Here is a 15,144-nt window from a genome sequence, read left to right on the forward strand (position 1 = left end):
CTCGCTTTTTCTTTTTTCTGTGGCCCTCGAGTATGCAAAGGGCAAAAACACCCTGATCTCTCAGTGTTGCTAGATTTTAGAAATGTTTCTGTCATGTGAGAGAGTCAGAAAAATAAGACACCTTTTCATTTACCCTCCTCATCCTGCTTGAGCTATACCTCCCTCATTTAGCCTTATGGAGAGTTTGGTGTGTGCTCAGATGGTAAAGAATCTGCCTGCAGTTCAGGAGATCTGGGCTCAAGGTTCTCCAGGGAAGAACCCCTGGAGAAGGGCATGGCAACCCACTCCAGTATTCTTGGCCTGGAGAATTCCATGGACAGCAGAGCCTGGTGGGCTACAGTCTATGGAGTGACAAAGAGTTGGACACGACTGAGTGACTAACACACAAGAGGAGGCTTCTTTGATGGGAGCAAAGTAGCCCCACAGTCACCCTTATTAGAGGTTTCCTTGTTTATAATTAGTCTTAAGGGCCCAGTAGATCAGCTGGATCAGGGAAGACTATCTTTACCATCTGAGACCACCAAGGAAGTCTCCTCCTAAAAGGTAAAATTTGGCCAGAAATATAAATGAGAAATCAATTGTGGGAACATGGGACACAGTAATTCATTCTGTGGGACTGGCAAAAGAAATGGCCAGAAGCAGCAGTGAACTTGGCTTTTAACCTGAGGTGCTTTCCAGTAAAGATTAAGAATTCCTTAGCTTTTAGTATGTTCCAGGCATGTTAAGTTCTAAGCGCATTCCATGCAAGTCATTTCATCCTCACAAAACTCAGGTAATCACTGTTAAATCCATTTTCAGATGAGGAAACTGAGGTATGGAGGTTAACTTGCCAAGGTGACACAGCCAATAAATGTTGGAGCTGGATTCAAACCAATTTTTTCTCAGCCATTACACAAAGAATCGCAGTACGTAATCACACAAGAGTAGTACACAAATCCCTTCTGTGATCGTTTTTTCCTTTTTAGAATCAGTGGATTGAGTTCATTCTCTCACTCAACACATATTATTGATGCTTACCTTGTACCGTCCTGTTACAGGTGTAGGGATATAAGCAGTGAACAAAACAGACAGTCCTTGCATTTTTGACGTTCATCCGAACGGACAGAGACAAAACCCAAAAGTAAAACATAAAAGAATCATAAGAACTGAGGGAAAGGGCAGTGAAGTGGGACTGAATTTAGGATGACCCAGGGAATGCTACTGAAAAGGTGGTCTTGGAGAAAAAACGAAAGAGGTGATATATCTAGGATTCTGTAACCCCGAAATCAACCTCATTCTCGACCACACTTCACGCAGGCGCGATACTCAGAGCCCCTGCCTAGGGCTCGAGCGCCCCCTGGTGCCCTGTCGGATCCGCGCAGCTGCAGCGGCTAGCCACATACTGCGAGGCCGGAAGCGCGGCGTCCTGCCCTCGCCCTCCCCTTCCGGCTCACTTCCGCCTACCCCGCCCGGGCTGCCAGACCGGAACCGCCGATCTCTACCCAGATTCTCTTCGTTGGGGTTGAGACCCGGGCGCCTCCAAGATGCCGGTAAATGGGCCAAAGTGGGGGTGTCGGGAGACGGCGGGGATTTGAGAGAGTCGCGAGAAGTCTTGCGAGCGCTGAGAAAAGCAGGCCGAGGAGGGCAGAGAGAAAGCAGGGGCCTGAGAAGGGGAAAGGCCAGAGGAGAGGGGCCGGCCTCTGTGGGATTAGGGCGGCCCGGGGATGTCGGCCGGCCGTGGAGGAACAGGGCATGGCAGAGTGGGCCAGAGACCCGGGGCGTGCTGAGGAGACTGCCACAGATCTTCTGCCCCCTCCTCTCCAAGCTTGATCCTTTTTATCGCTTTTTGCGCCTCTCCCCGTCCCCCCGATTCCAGCGGGGTTCCCAAAGCCTCACTAGAGCCGCGAAGGCAAGGGCTGCCCTTTTAATTTCTCATGTCACAGCTAGGGCCCGGCTTCTTTTTTTTTTTTCCCTGTAGGCCCACTTCCTCCTTTGCCTCTGGAGGCGGGTCCCTTATGCTGCCTGTCGCCTGTCCGACCCCACTTCCCTGACTCCTCCTCCCCTGTCGCCCCGGCAGTGGCTGCCACCCCTGAGCCGCTGGGTTTAGGGCTCTCAGAGCAGGTGCAAGGTCCGCGCCTAGTTTCCACATGTTTGTTTCATGTGCATCAGAGTAGGAGTTAAAATTGATGGTGGTTTGGTTGTTCTTAATTTCTGACAGTCACGGGTAGATTTATCACCATCATGGTCTCCATTTTGCAGATGAGGAAAAAGCATGTTCAGTAACATGTGATGTTTAGCATTTGCTGCATGCCAAAGCACTATTACAGCAGTGAATAAGGCCAACAAGTCCCTATTCTTAAGGAGTCTACGTTCTAATGAGGAGACATAATCTGTGAATGTGAATAAAATAGGGGGATTGTTTGAGATAGTGGCAAATGCCATGAAGGTAATAAGCCAGCATAGCTAGTGCAGGTGGGACAAGGGGCTGCGTTAGGTGAAGCACATCGGTAATAAAAAGGAGTAAACCATAGTTAAGGTTTGGTGAATCCCATAGCTACCGTTTGACTCCTGATGCATGTCAGGCCAACTCTGAGCTACACAGTTTGTATAAATTATTCCCTAATTAATCCTCAGAGTGATTATGAAGTAGATATGTTAGTGGTTTTTCATTTTGCAGAGGAGAAAGTTGAGGCTCAGAGAAGTTAAGTAACTTGCCCAAAGTTGCACACTAGTGTGTGCAACACACCAGTATGTGTGTGTGTGTGTTGTGTCTTTGTATTGGGGTGTAGTAGATTAACAATGTTGTGATAGTTTAAGGTTAACAGCAAAGGGACTCAGCCATATATATACACATGTATCTGTTCTTCCCCACACTCCCCTCCCATCCAGGCTGCCACATTACAACTGGCAGAGTTCCATGTGCTGTACAGTAGGTCGTTGTTGGTTATCCATTTTAAATCCATTTTCGCATAAGTTAAAGTTAGTCACTCAATTGAGTCTGACTCTTTGGGATCCCATGGGTCCTACTAGGCTCCTCTATCCTAGGCAAGAATCCTGGGCTCCTCCTCTAGGCAAGAATACTGGAATGGGTTGCCATTTCCTCCTCCAGAGGATCTTCCCAACCCAGGGACTGAACCCAGGTCTCCTGCATTGCAGGCAGATTCTTTACCATTTGATCCACCAGGGAAGCCCTTAAATACATAAGCACACTAGTAAATCTTGATAAAGCCAGATTTTAAGCCAGAACCCTAATGCCTTGTACTCATCATTCCAGGTGCACAAAGAGCACCCTTGACCTCCTCTGTGATCACTTACTTATTATCTGTCTCCTCTATTCACCTGACAGAGCCAGGGCTGGTCTTGCATGCCAATATCTCCACATGCCTTGCACACAGAAGGTACTTAGTAATCTTTTGATGAATAAATGACTGGGGCCCATGTTGTCTTACAAAAAGCCAGACATCTTGTAAAATGCCGAACTAGAAATTGGCCTATAAATTGTTCTCATAAATGTGATTTTTTTCCTCTCTCCGCTAACTCACATCCACCCACTTAAAACAAGTATATATGTTTTTATTTTACAAATGTAGAAATAGGCTAAGAGAAGAAAAGTGATGTCTTAAGGCATAAAGCCAGAAAGTGGCAGAGCTGAAGAGCCAGTTCTTTGATTGTGGTTTTAACACCAGCTGGGTTGCTGGGTACCTCTGATTTATATAGTGTTTGCCTATTTCTATAGTGTGAATACCTCACCAGTTACCAATGTTCTGTCACCAGATGTGAAATTGGAAGGAAAGCACAGTAGCACCTTATCATACAGTGTTTCCATCGTAGGTGCAAAAGGCATAACTAACCTTAAGATCACAGACATTGGTAAAATAATTTTAAAATAGGAAATAATGAAAGTGTCAAATATTTATTACCTTTGTTTTTAATATAATTTATATAATTGAAAATTTCTGTAACTTTATTTTTAATAATGGCTGTGTTCAACAACTAGCTTGCCTCAAATTTTCTCAGAATTCCTCAAACTTTGATAGTTTTCATGAGCCAGTTTATCTTGGATGAATTATTCTTTTTTTCCTTGGGGAAGTGTACTTGTTTGCCCCAGTGACATTTGCTCTCTTTCTGCTTCTGTGTTCTTACCTGGCTTGTCCTTACAGGCTTACCACTCTTCCCTCATGGACCCTGACACCAAACTCATTGGAAACATGGCACTATTGCCTATCAGAAGTCAGTTCAAAGGACCTGCCCCTAGAGAAAGTAAGTCAAAACCCCTTTCCGTTATTTTCACATTTTGGTATGAAACCCTCTGATGTTAGCACATCAGGGAAATCTCAGATTGCTCTTGTATTTTCTATTTGCTTGATGGATATTGTGCTTTCCACCTTCTCAGATCTTGGGTAGATGTTGCATTTAATAGGAAACTGTATTATTGCTGCCAGTTTCTCTGGGATATTTTGTTGAGAGAGAAGAGGAAATGTGCTTAATTCTCAACACTCTTCCTATCATCACTGTCAGTTCTTACTAATCTAATGCTGCTGCCTCTATGGAACATCGTGTCCCCATCCTTTCTGTGTCATCAAGCTGGAAAAAACAAAGCGTATTTTAACCTCTTTCTTTATCTAAATCTACTTCCTTTGTCCATTCTTCAGGACCCCAGTTTTTACCAATACCTCAGTCTTAAGTGTCCTGTATAACATTATTCATTTCTTCTCTTGCTTTTCTGAATTTTGTATCTTTTGCTTTCTTTCTTGGCACTCACTTTTTTTTGGAGCTTTTCTTTTTCCTCTGTTCAGAATGCCTCATTCTTTTCAGATACTATCTGAGACTCTTCTGACGACGTTCTGAGATGTTCTGCCATCAGTGTAATTTGTGTTATATTAGACATGGTTTCCCTGCAGCCAGGAAGGGTCTGCACTGAGTTCCATTTGTGGTTTCCAAGACCATAGTTTAGATTACTAATTTTGTACTGACCCTGTCTCCATTCTTCTCGCCAGTTTATTTGACTTGACTTCCTCTTAATTTAGTTTTGTTTTCAATACCAGTTAAAGCTCAGTAAACTTAATAAATTTGGTGAGTCACCACAATCTTGTTCTGAGATGGAAAAAAAAAGCCACAAAAACAGGAAAAATAATGTAAAAGAATGACATTATTCTTTTGCAGAGGAAGAATAAGGATCAGTGTTTGACCAGATTACTTCCCAGATTGTGCCAAAATACCATATAGTATATCAGAAGATTTAATTGACCAATGAAGTGACTTTAATTACCACCTTTGCAATTCTTGGGCCCTTGAGAGAGAATGGGACTGCAGGAAACTGGAACTTCATGATTTCTGTAGTTAAGAGTGGCCTGTTACTCTTCCCTAGGGGGCTGGAATAGGACTGAATTGGAATTATGGAGAAATACAAGCCTGTGCTATGGACTAAGTAACTGTTAGCATTAATCTAGTTATTTACATTCAACAGATATCTTTTGAACACCTTATATATGCCAAATGCTCTTCTATGTTCTGAATCCTATCAATTAGCCTGAGTCCTATCAGCTAGCCTCTTTCCCTTCCTCTGCAACATGACACTAGAGCTAGCTTGTTTTTTGTAAGTACTGTGGGATCATAGAAGGAAGTTTCTTTTTTAGCAAATAAGAGACTAGATCACAGGGAACAGAAGTCTAGAGTTAGAATTCTTTTGGGGACTTCTGTGGTGGTCCAGTGGTTAAGACTGCAGGGGGTGTGGGTCGCCCAGTCGTGTCCGACTCTTTGCGACCCCATGGACTGTAGCACGCCAGGCCTCCTCCTCCATCACCAACTGCCAGAGTTTACCCAAACTCATGTCCATTGAGTTGGTGATGCCAACTCAACCATCTCATCTTCTGTCGTAATCTTCTCCTTAAGCATTCAATCTTTCCCAGCATCAGGGTCTTTTCAAATGAGTCAGTTCTTCTTGGTTAGGGAACTAAGATCCCACATGTCCAAAAATTTTTTAAAGGAGGGTAAAAAAAAAGAGTTCTGTTAAAATTCTCCAGCAGGGGAATGGGCAAAGATAAAGACAACTGGATTAGAGTACAAAAGCTTCTGCATTTCTGCTGTGTGAGAGGGATAGCAGTCAGCGTTGCGAAATGAAAATAACTGTTTCTACATTGCTGAAACCAGCTGCCGGATATCAAGACCCTGGGATTGTGACCTTTTTAAAATAAAAAAAAGGAAAACCCAAAAAAAGCCACAGAAATTTTGTAATGAGATCTGTCTTTGTTGCAGTAGTATTTCTGGTTTTTCTCAGTCTCTAGCCACCTTGAGCAGATAGTACATATTTGAAGTCAGTTTTTATAAAAAGAAAGATGTATGTGTGAATCCCAGTACATTCCTAAGTGAACAGCTGAGAGTTTTTTCCCCTAAAGCTATAGTATGTAAGTTCAAATAAAATTGTATGGCATTCTTTGTGTTGGGTTGGCCAAAAAGTTCGTTGGGGTTTTCTGTAACATCTTTTGGAAAAACTCGAATGAACTTTTTGGCCATCCAAATATTTTTAAGAAAGCAGTTTATTAAATTTAGTCTGTGTCTCAGTCTGTTTTTGTAAATGCATTGAGAAGTGTCTGGAGTGATGTTCACCAAATGCTGAGCGTAGTTATTTCTGGGTAGCGAGATTAGGGTGACAATTCCTTTTTTTTCCCTGTATTGATTCATTTGTTTCTCTAATGAGCGTGTATAATTTTTATAAAGACAATAAAGCTGTCTGAATAAACCATGTGCCTATTTTTCTAGAAATTCTAGAGACTTTGTTTCAGTAGCTTGATTCTGTGGTATTTAATTCCAAAGCCCTTGACTGTTGAGCTTTGATTTTTTTTTTTTCTTTATAGCTTTTCAAATGTTATGTTTTACATTTGGCTAACATCCTCTGCCTTTCTCCCATCCTACCCTGCTTAGCAAAAGATACCGATATTGTGGATGAAGCTATCTATTACTTTAAGGCCAATGTCTTCTTCAAAAACTATGAAATTAAGGTAAAGTACAAAATTTTTATGCTTTAGTTTTCTGATGGGGATAGTATGTACTTGGCAGTCAGAGTTAATGTGAGGAATAAGTAAAATGAAATTAGATTGTGTGATTTTAAAAATCCAGAACAGTGCCTAATTCTATATTAATCTTAGTCACCGTGGTTTTGCAGACACTGTCTGAGGACCAAATCTGGCCTTCCATATGTTTTTGTAAATTTTACTGGAACATAGCCATTTGCATTTATTTACACATTACCTATGGGTACTTTCATGCCACAACAGCTGAGTTGAGTAGTTGTGACAGACTGTGGCTCACAGAGCTTAATATTGTTTGGTCCTATACTGAGATTTACCCTTGTCTACACACTTCTTTATATTTATTTACTCAGCAGCATTAAGCACCTATTTTGTACGAGTCCAAAACCAAAAAATTTTGCATGCTGTTTTTTATATACTTCTGTGTCCTGGACCCTTCCCTCAACCTCATAGTTCTTGTGATCTCAGGAGGAAGGGAGAAGTGGAAGTGGGTAGAAAAGGAAAGGGAGAAATGGAAAGCTCTCTGAGATGCTACTGTGAGCAAGTTACAAGGAATGTCAATGAATCTTCTTGATAATGTTCTAGATTATGGAATTTCAGTTCAGTTCAGTCGCCCAGTCGTGTCCGACTCTTTGCGACCCCATGGACTGTAGCACGCCAGGCCTCCTCCTCCATCACCAACTCCCAGAGTTTACCCAAACTCATGTCCATTGAGTCGGTGATGCCAACTCAACCATCTCATCTTCTGTTGTCATCTTCTCCTTAAGCATTCAATCTTTCCCAGCATCAGGGTCTTTTCAAATGAGTCAGTTCTTCGCATCAAGTGGCCAAAGAATTGGAGTTTCAACTTCAGCATCAGTCCTTCCAATGAATATTTAGAACTGATCTCCTTTAGGATTGACTGGTTGGATTTCCCTGCAGTTCAAGGGACTCTCAAGAGTCTTCTCCAACACCACAGTTCAAAAGCATCAATTCTTTGGTGCTCAGATTTCTTTATAGTCCAACTCTTACATCCATATATGATTACTGGAAAAACTGTAGCCTTGACTAGATGGACCTTTGTTGGTAAAGTAATGTCTCTGCTTTTTAATATGTCTAGGTTGGTCATAACTTTTCTTCCAAGGAGTAAGCATTTTTTAATTTCATGGCTTCAGTCACCATCTGCAGTGATTTTGGAGCCCCCAAAAATAAAGTCTGACACTGTTTCCACTGTTTCCCCATCTGTTTGCCATGAAATGATGGGACCAGATGCCATGATCTTAGTTTCTGAATGTTGAGCTTTAAGCCAACTTTTTCACCCTCCTCTTTCACTTTCATCAAGAGGGTCTTTAGTTCTTCACTTTCTGCCATAAGGGTGGTGTCATCTGTATATCTGAGGTTATTGATATTTCTCCCAGCAATCTTGATTCCAGCTTGTGTTTCTTCCAGCCTGGCATTTCTCATGGTGTACTTTGCATATAAGTTAAATAAGCAGGGTGACAATATACAGCCTTGACGTACTCCTTTTCCTATTTGGAACCAGTCTGTTGTTCCATGTCCAGTTCTAACTGTTGCTTCCTGACCTGCATACAGATTTCTCAAGAGGCAGGTCAGGTGATCTGGTATTCCCATCTCTTGCAGAATTTTCCAAAGTTTATTGTGATCCACATAGTCAAAGGCTTTGGCATAGTCAATAAAGCAGAAGTAGATGTTTTTCTGGAACTCTCTTGCTTTTTCCATGATCCAGCGGGTGTTGGCAATTTGATCTCTGGTTCCTCTGCCTTTCCTAAAACCACTTGAACATCTGGAAGTTCACGGTTCACGTATTGCTGAAGCCTAGCTTGGGGAGTTTTGAGCATTACTTTACTAGCGTGTGAGATGAGAGCAATTGTGTGGTAGTTTGAGAATTCTTTGGCATTGCCTTTCTTTGTGATTGGAATGAAAACTGACCTTTTCCAGTCCTGTGGCCACTGCTGAGTTTTCCAAATTTGCTGGCATATTGAGTGCAGCACTTTCACAGCATCATCTTTTAGGATTTGAAATAGCTCAACTGGAATTCCATCGCCTCCACTAGCTTTGTTCATAGTGATGCTTTCTAAGGCCCACTTGACTTCACATTCTAGGATGTCTGGCTCTAGGTGAGTGATCACACCATTGTGATTATCTGGGTCATGAAGATCTTATTTGTACAGTTCTTCTGTGTATTCTTGCCACCTCTTCTTAATATCTTCTGCTTCTGTTAGGTCCATACCATTTCTGTCCTTTATTGAGCCCATCTTTGCATGAAATATTCCCTTGGTATCTCTAATTTTCTTGAAGAGATCTCTAGTCTTTCTCATTCTGTTGTTTTCCTCTATTTCTTTGCACTGATCACTGAGGAAGGCTTTCTTATCTCTCCTTGCTATTCTTTGGAACTCTGCATTCAAATGGGTATATCTTTCCTTTTCTCCTTTACTTTTTGCTGCTTTCAACTCCTTGCCAAACTTTAATCTCTTGGAATCCAACAGAGTGTGAAATCTTTATTTGTAGACTCTTGGGCAATAAACTGTGATCTAAACATTCTGTGATGTTATGGACGTTTCTAATCTAATGCATGGTCTTAAGTGTGGTGTTTGTGTTAAAATTCCACCACATTTCATTCTCTCTCGAATATCATAGACTCTTAAAACTAGGGAAAAGTGTAGTTTGTTTATTTAAAATTATAAATCTATGTAAAATTTGACCTGAAGTACGTGCCACATTTGATTAGCATCCATTTGTCTTCTCCACATTTTCCTTTGGGTCAGGTCAAAAGTTGGACTTTTGGAGCTCTTCAAGAATAGGTCAGTTGTGAAATAATTGCTTCCTCCTTTAGAGTCATAAATGTTTCTATTCTCGGCACAGATCCTGAAGTGAAAGGGCTTTTAAAGATTAACGAGCCATATGGTTCACCTCAGGTTTTCCAGGCGGCTTTGTTAGCTCTCCTTCCTAGAAGGAGAAGTTATTGGTACAACCTCTCAGGAACCCAAGGCAAGGGGAGCTGAGAAAAACAGGGTCAGCCGCACAGCTCAGAGAGGAAGCTGGTGGCTGCCTCCCCAGGAGCAGACAGAGGGCTTGAGAAGATTACATTTGGAGAATGGGAATTTTTGATACTATGATAACTGTGCTCTCAGTTTTCAGTTAATAAATCAAAAGACAAAGATTGAATTCTTTTATTGCAAATAGTTATTGCATTTTGCTCAGGACTGTTTTTAAGTTTTGTTTTCTTCCCATAGAATGAAGCTGATAGGACCTTGATATATATAACTCTCTACATTTCTGAGTGTCTAAAGAAACTCCAAAAGGTAATTAAGCCTGGATAATCATTTGTCAGGAACACAATAGGTGTTTAGTCTTGTTGAGTCTTTAAGGAGAAGTAGAAAATATTCCTCTGACTTAGAGCATGGACTTGAGAGGAAAATCTGAATGTAGATGTCTAAACTTACAGTAGTTGACTAATGAGAAGGATGATGGTGTTTTAAGGTTTTGCAAATGTATATCTCTTAACAGTAGTTGACTAATGAGGAGATAAGGATGGTGGTATTTTAAGGCTTTGCATATATTTTTCCAAGACAGAAATCTTGACCAAAATATTCTTTTTTAAGCCCATGGCTCAAGGGTTCTTAACCTGGGGTCCAGGGATAGAATTCAGGGGTGCATGAACTTGAGTGGAGAAAAGATTACATCTTTTCACTAACCTCCAACTGAAATCTAGCATTTACTTTGATTATTAACGTAGGCAGCAGCCCACAGTAGCATTAGCAATACCTGTGACTTTCTGTGGCATTTTCATACTACGTTTATAATAGAAGATATTTTGAAATTTTACTTACATTCATTACTGCTTCAAAATTCAGTTGTTAGGTCCACTGCTGAGTCTTGTTATTTAGTGCATTAAAGAGCACATGTGTGGCTATGTCATAAATTTGATTTCTTAAATATTATAATTATTGTATTTCATTATAATTGGATTCTTGTGTAGTCCTGTTTTATCTTATTCATTTAAAAGGTTAGTTTGAGGAGGAGCCTACAGGCTTCACCAGATTACAAAAGGGCACAAAAACAGAACCCCAGACCTAGCCACTTAGACCAAAAAACTGCAAATTGAAATGTTATATCCTTTTTCCCTACGTTTGTGTATATAATTTTTTTTTTAAGTGCAATTCTAAAAGCCAAGGCGAGAAAGAAATGTATACACTAGGAATCACTAATTTTCCCATTCCTGGAGAGCCTGGTTTTCCGCTGAATGCCATTTACGCCAAACCTGCAAACAAACAGGAAGATGGTAAGAACATCTCCTCCCCCTTCCTGTGTGGCACATGGTTTTCTCCACTGGACTGTTTACCCGCCTCCTTTTCTTGACTTGATTGTTGTACAGATTGAGAGTGGACTCATTAGCTCATGCACTAGCCTACTTTGTGAGAGTCACTCTCACAAAAGATCCTTGGCAACAAGTATGACACGTAGAGAACCTTTTCGACCAAAATGAGTATAATCTTAAAACCATTTGAACTGCTGTTTCTATTTCTTATCCTGTTCAGATGTTGAAGAATATTGCCAAGGTCAGTGTCTAAATCAACAGCTAGCACATTTGGGATGCTTTCTCAAATATAATTTTTTATTTTATCTGCTCTTGATTTTAGAGGTGATGAGGGCCTACTTACAACAGCTGAGGCAAGAGACTGGACTGAGACTTTGTGAGAAAGTTTTTGACCCTCAGAATGATAAACCCAGCAAGGTAAAAACTCTTTTCATTGCCTATTTAGTTGATAAATTACCTTTTACCCTGTAGCCACCTTAAGCCATGCTAAGGTGTTTAGTTTTCACATTGCAATGTTGCCTAACTCTGTTACCTTATACATGGTAGGGGTTCCCTGAGTCACACAGAATAGTGAATTACCTGTAATAAGAAATTTTGTTTGTATGTTCTTAGGTTGGGGCATTGTGAACCCATAGAACAGGTATTGTGTGAGACAGCTTTAGTGTTTTTATTTTGTTGTCATAATTTTGAGTGACCTGTGAGTCACTGCAGAAAAAAAAAGGAGAGAAAGGAAGAAAGAAAAAGAGAGAATTTTACATGGACCTTCAAAGAGTTTATATAATGTAAGGGCTACCAGACCACTATTAAGTTTTCTTGTTAAGTAAATTCATATTCTGACCTTACCTTGAACCTGCACTGTGATTTGACCACCACTGTTCCTTGTTTTGTTCCCCCTTGTTAGTGGTGGACTTGCTTTGTGAAGAGACAGTTCATGAACAAGAGTCTTTCAGGACCTGGACAATAAAGCCAGCCTCAGGTGGACCCTGGCTCCACAGCTGTGGGCAGCATTCACAGCAAGATGTACACAGTTCTTTGCCTTTATTTCATAAAGTTTTATACAGAGGAGAGAAGAGCGTGTGTCTTTACTTGAAGAGCTCTTTATCAAGAATTTGGGGTGGGATGGGTGGGGAAGAATGAGTTGTTGCCTGGTGATTTGAAATGTCTGCAGTATTAAGCTGGTGCTTAATAAATAATAATAAAGAAATTTCTAACATTTCATGTCAGAAGAAATCCATTGCTTATCTTTGACATTTACATAAAAATTGGGGGCACTGTATTCACCTTTTTCAAGTGTACAGTGCAGCAGTTGATAATACATTGTTGTTGCTGTTCAGCGGCTAAGTTATGTCCATCTCTTTGCAACCCCATGGACTGTAGCACACCAGGCTTCCCTGTCCTTCACTGTCTCCTGAAGCTTGCTCAAATTCATGTCCATTGAGTCAGTGTTGCCAGCCAACTTTCTCATCCTCTGTCGCCCCCTTCTCCTCCTGCCCTCAATCTTTCCCAGGATCAGGGTCTTTTCCAATGAGTTGGCTCTTTGAATCAGGTGGCCAAAGTTTTGGAGCTTCAGCATCAGTCCTTCCAATGAATATTCATGGTTGATTTCCTTTCATACACTAAGTTTTTCTCATCACCACTAATTCCAGAAGATTTTCGCCACCCTAAAAAGATGTACTCTTTAGCAATCATTCTCCCCAAATTACTTTCCAACCCCTTCCTCCCACTGTCTCTATGGATTTGCCTTTTCTGGACATTTCACATAAATGGAAATGTAAAATGGGTCTTTCCTGTCTTGTTTCTTTGACCCAGGACAATGTTTTCAAGATTGATCCATGTTATAATGTGTATCAGTACCTCATTCCTTTTTTAAAAAGATTATGGTAAAACACTGCAGAAAGGTGACTGCAGCCATGAAATTCGGAGAAGGCAATGGCACCCCACTCCAGTACTCTTACCTGGAAAGTCCCATGGATGGAGGAGCCTGGTAGGCTGCAGTCCATGGGGTCGCTAAGAGTCGGACACGACTGAGCGACTTCACTTTCACTTTTCATTTTCATGCATTGGAGAAGGAAATGGCAGCCCACTCCAGTGTTCTTGCCTGGAGAATCCCAGGGACGAGGGAGCCTGGTGGGCTGCCGTCTATGGGGTCGCACAGAGTCGGACACGACTGAAGTGACTTAGCAGCAGCAGCAGCAACAGCCATGAAATTAAAAGATGCTTGCTGCTAGGAAGAAAAGCTACGACCAAACTAGACAGCATATTAAAAAGCCAGAGACATTGCTTTGCCAACAAATATCCGTCTAGTCAAAGCTATGGTTTTTCCAGTAGTCATGTATGGATGTGAGAGTTGGACTATAAAGAAAGCTGAAGAATTGATGCTTTTGAACGGTGGTGTTGGAGAAGACTCTTGAGAGTCCCTTGGACTGCAAGGAGATCCAACCAGTCCATCCTAAAGGAAATCAGTCCTAAGTATTCATTGGAAGGACTGATGCTGAAGCTGAAACTCCAGTCCTTTGGCCACCTGATGTGAAGAGCTGACTCATTTGAAAAGACCCTGATGCTGGGAAAAATTGAAGGCGAGAGGAGAAGGGGACGACAGAGGATGAGATGGTTGGATGGCATCACCGACTCACAGACATGAGTTTGAGCAAGCTCCGGGAGTGGGTGATGGACAGAGAAGCCTGGCGTGCTGCAGACCGTGGGGTTGCAAAGAGTCAAACACAGTTGAGTGACTGAACTGAATGTATCACATTCACAATGTTTTAACCACTCTAAAGTGTGTAATTCACTGGGATTAATTACATATAGTGTTGTGCCACCATCACCACTGTCTGCTCCCAAAACTTTTTTGTTACCCCAAACAGAAACACTAACTGGTAAACCCCAGGTACCTGTAACTCCCAATTCCTGGTCACCTCTAATCTACTTTCAGTGTCAGAATTTACCTTTTCCTAGCACCTCATAGATATTAAGTCAAAGAATGTGTTTCCTTTTGTGTCTGGCGTCTTCTACTTAGCATAGTTGTTAAAGTTCATGCATGTTGTAGCCTGTGTCAGTACTTCATTCCCTTTAATGGCTCTGCAATATTCCATTATGTGAATAGACCCCGTTTTATTTGTCCATTCATCAGCATATGGACATCTGAGTTGCTTCTGGTTTTTTTTTTTTTTGGCTATGATAAGCAGTGCTGCCGAGAACATTCATGTACAAATTTTTGTGTGGACATACGTTTCCATTTCTCAGTTATATATGTAGAAGTGGAATTACTGAGTCATATGATAGCTATATGTAGCTTTCTGAAGAACTTCGGGACTTTTTTCCACAGAGGCTGTACCAGCTGTACTGTCTTACCTTCCTACCAGCAAAGCATGAGGGTTCTGATTCCTCCATGTCCTCACCAACAGTTGTTATTTGTTTATAGATACCCTGGTAGGTCTGAAGTATCTCATTTTGTGATTTTGATTTATATTTCCCTTATGCTAATGATACTGAACATCTCTTCATGTGGATATTGACCATTTGTCTATCTTTTTTTGAAAAATGTTTGTTCAAATCCTTTGCTTGTTTTTTTGTTTGATTTGTCTTTTTGTTGTTGAGTTGTAGGGTTTTTTAAAAATATATATACTAAATACTAGACCCTTATCAGATATGTGATTTGCAGATAATTTCTCCCATTCCATAGGGTTTTTTTTTTTCTTTTTTTACCTTGAAGGAAATGTTTATTTTCTATGAAGAACTGTTCCTTTTTAATTGAAGTATAGTTAATAGCTCAGTTGGTAAAGAATCTGCCTGCAATGCAGGAGACCCCGGTTTGATTCC

At 41.1% G+C, this 15,144-nt stretch overlaps 1 protein-coding gene across 1 annotated transcript; it reads left to right on the top strand.

Annotated features, from left to right (window-relative positions):
• ARPC3 (actin related protein 2/3 complex subunit 3) lies at nucleotides 1,420-12,555 on the top strand. The gene is made up of 7 exons (XM_005691430.3): nucleotides 1,420-1,529; nucleotides 4,140-4,239; nucleotides 6,901-6,977; nucleotides 10,241-10,309; nucleotides 11,163-11,289; nucleotides 11,648-11,742; nucleotides 12,227-12,555. Exons 1-7 carry the CDS (start codon nucleotides 1,524-1,526, stop codon nucleotides 12,287-12,289), a joined length of 537 nt encoding a protein of 178 aa, XP_005691487.1. The 5' UTR covers nucleotides 1,420-1,523; the 3' UTR covers nucleotides 12,290-12,555.

The sequence above is a fragment of the Capra hircus genome, chromosome 17 (genome assembly GCF_001704415.2).
Source record: "Capra hircus breed San Clemente chromosome 17, ASM170441v1, whole genome shotgun sequence".
NCBI classification, from domain to species: domain Eukaryota; kingdom Metazoa; phylum Chordata; class Mammalia; order Artiodactyla; family Bovidae; genus Capra; species Capra hircus.

Excerpts from the sequence above, each read along its gene's own strand:
- ARPC3 (XM_005691430.3), top strand. Across the intron at positions 4,240-6,900 it reads AGGACCTGCCCCTAGAGAAA|CAAAAGATACCGATATTGTG; the intron begins GTAAGTCAAAAC and ends TACCCTGCTTAG. Across the intron at positions 11,290-11,647 it reads TGCAAACAAACAGGAAGATG|AGGTGATGAGGGCCTACTTA; the intron begins GTAAGAACATCT and ends TCTTGATTTTAG.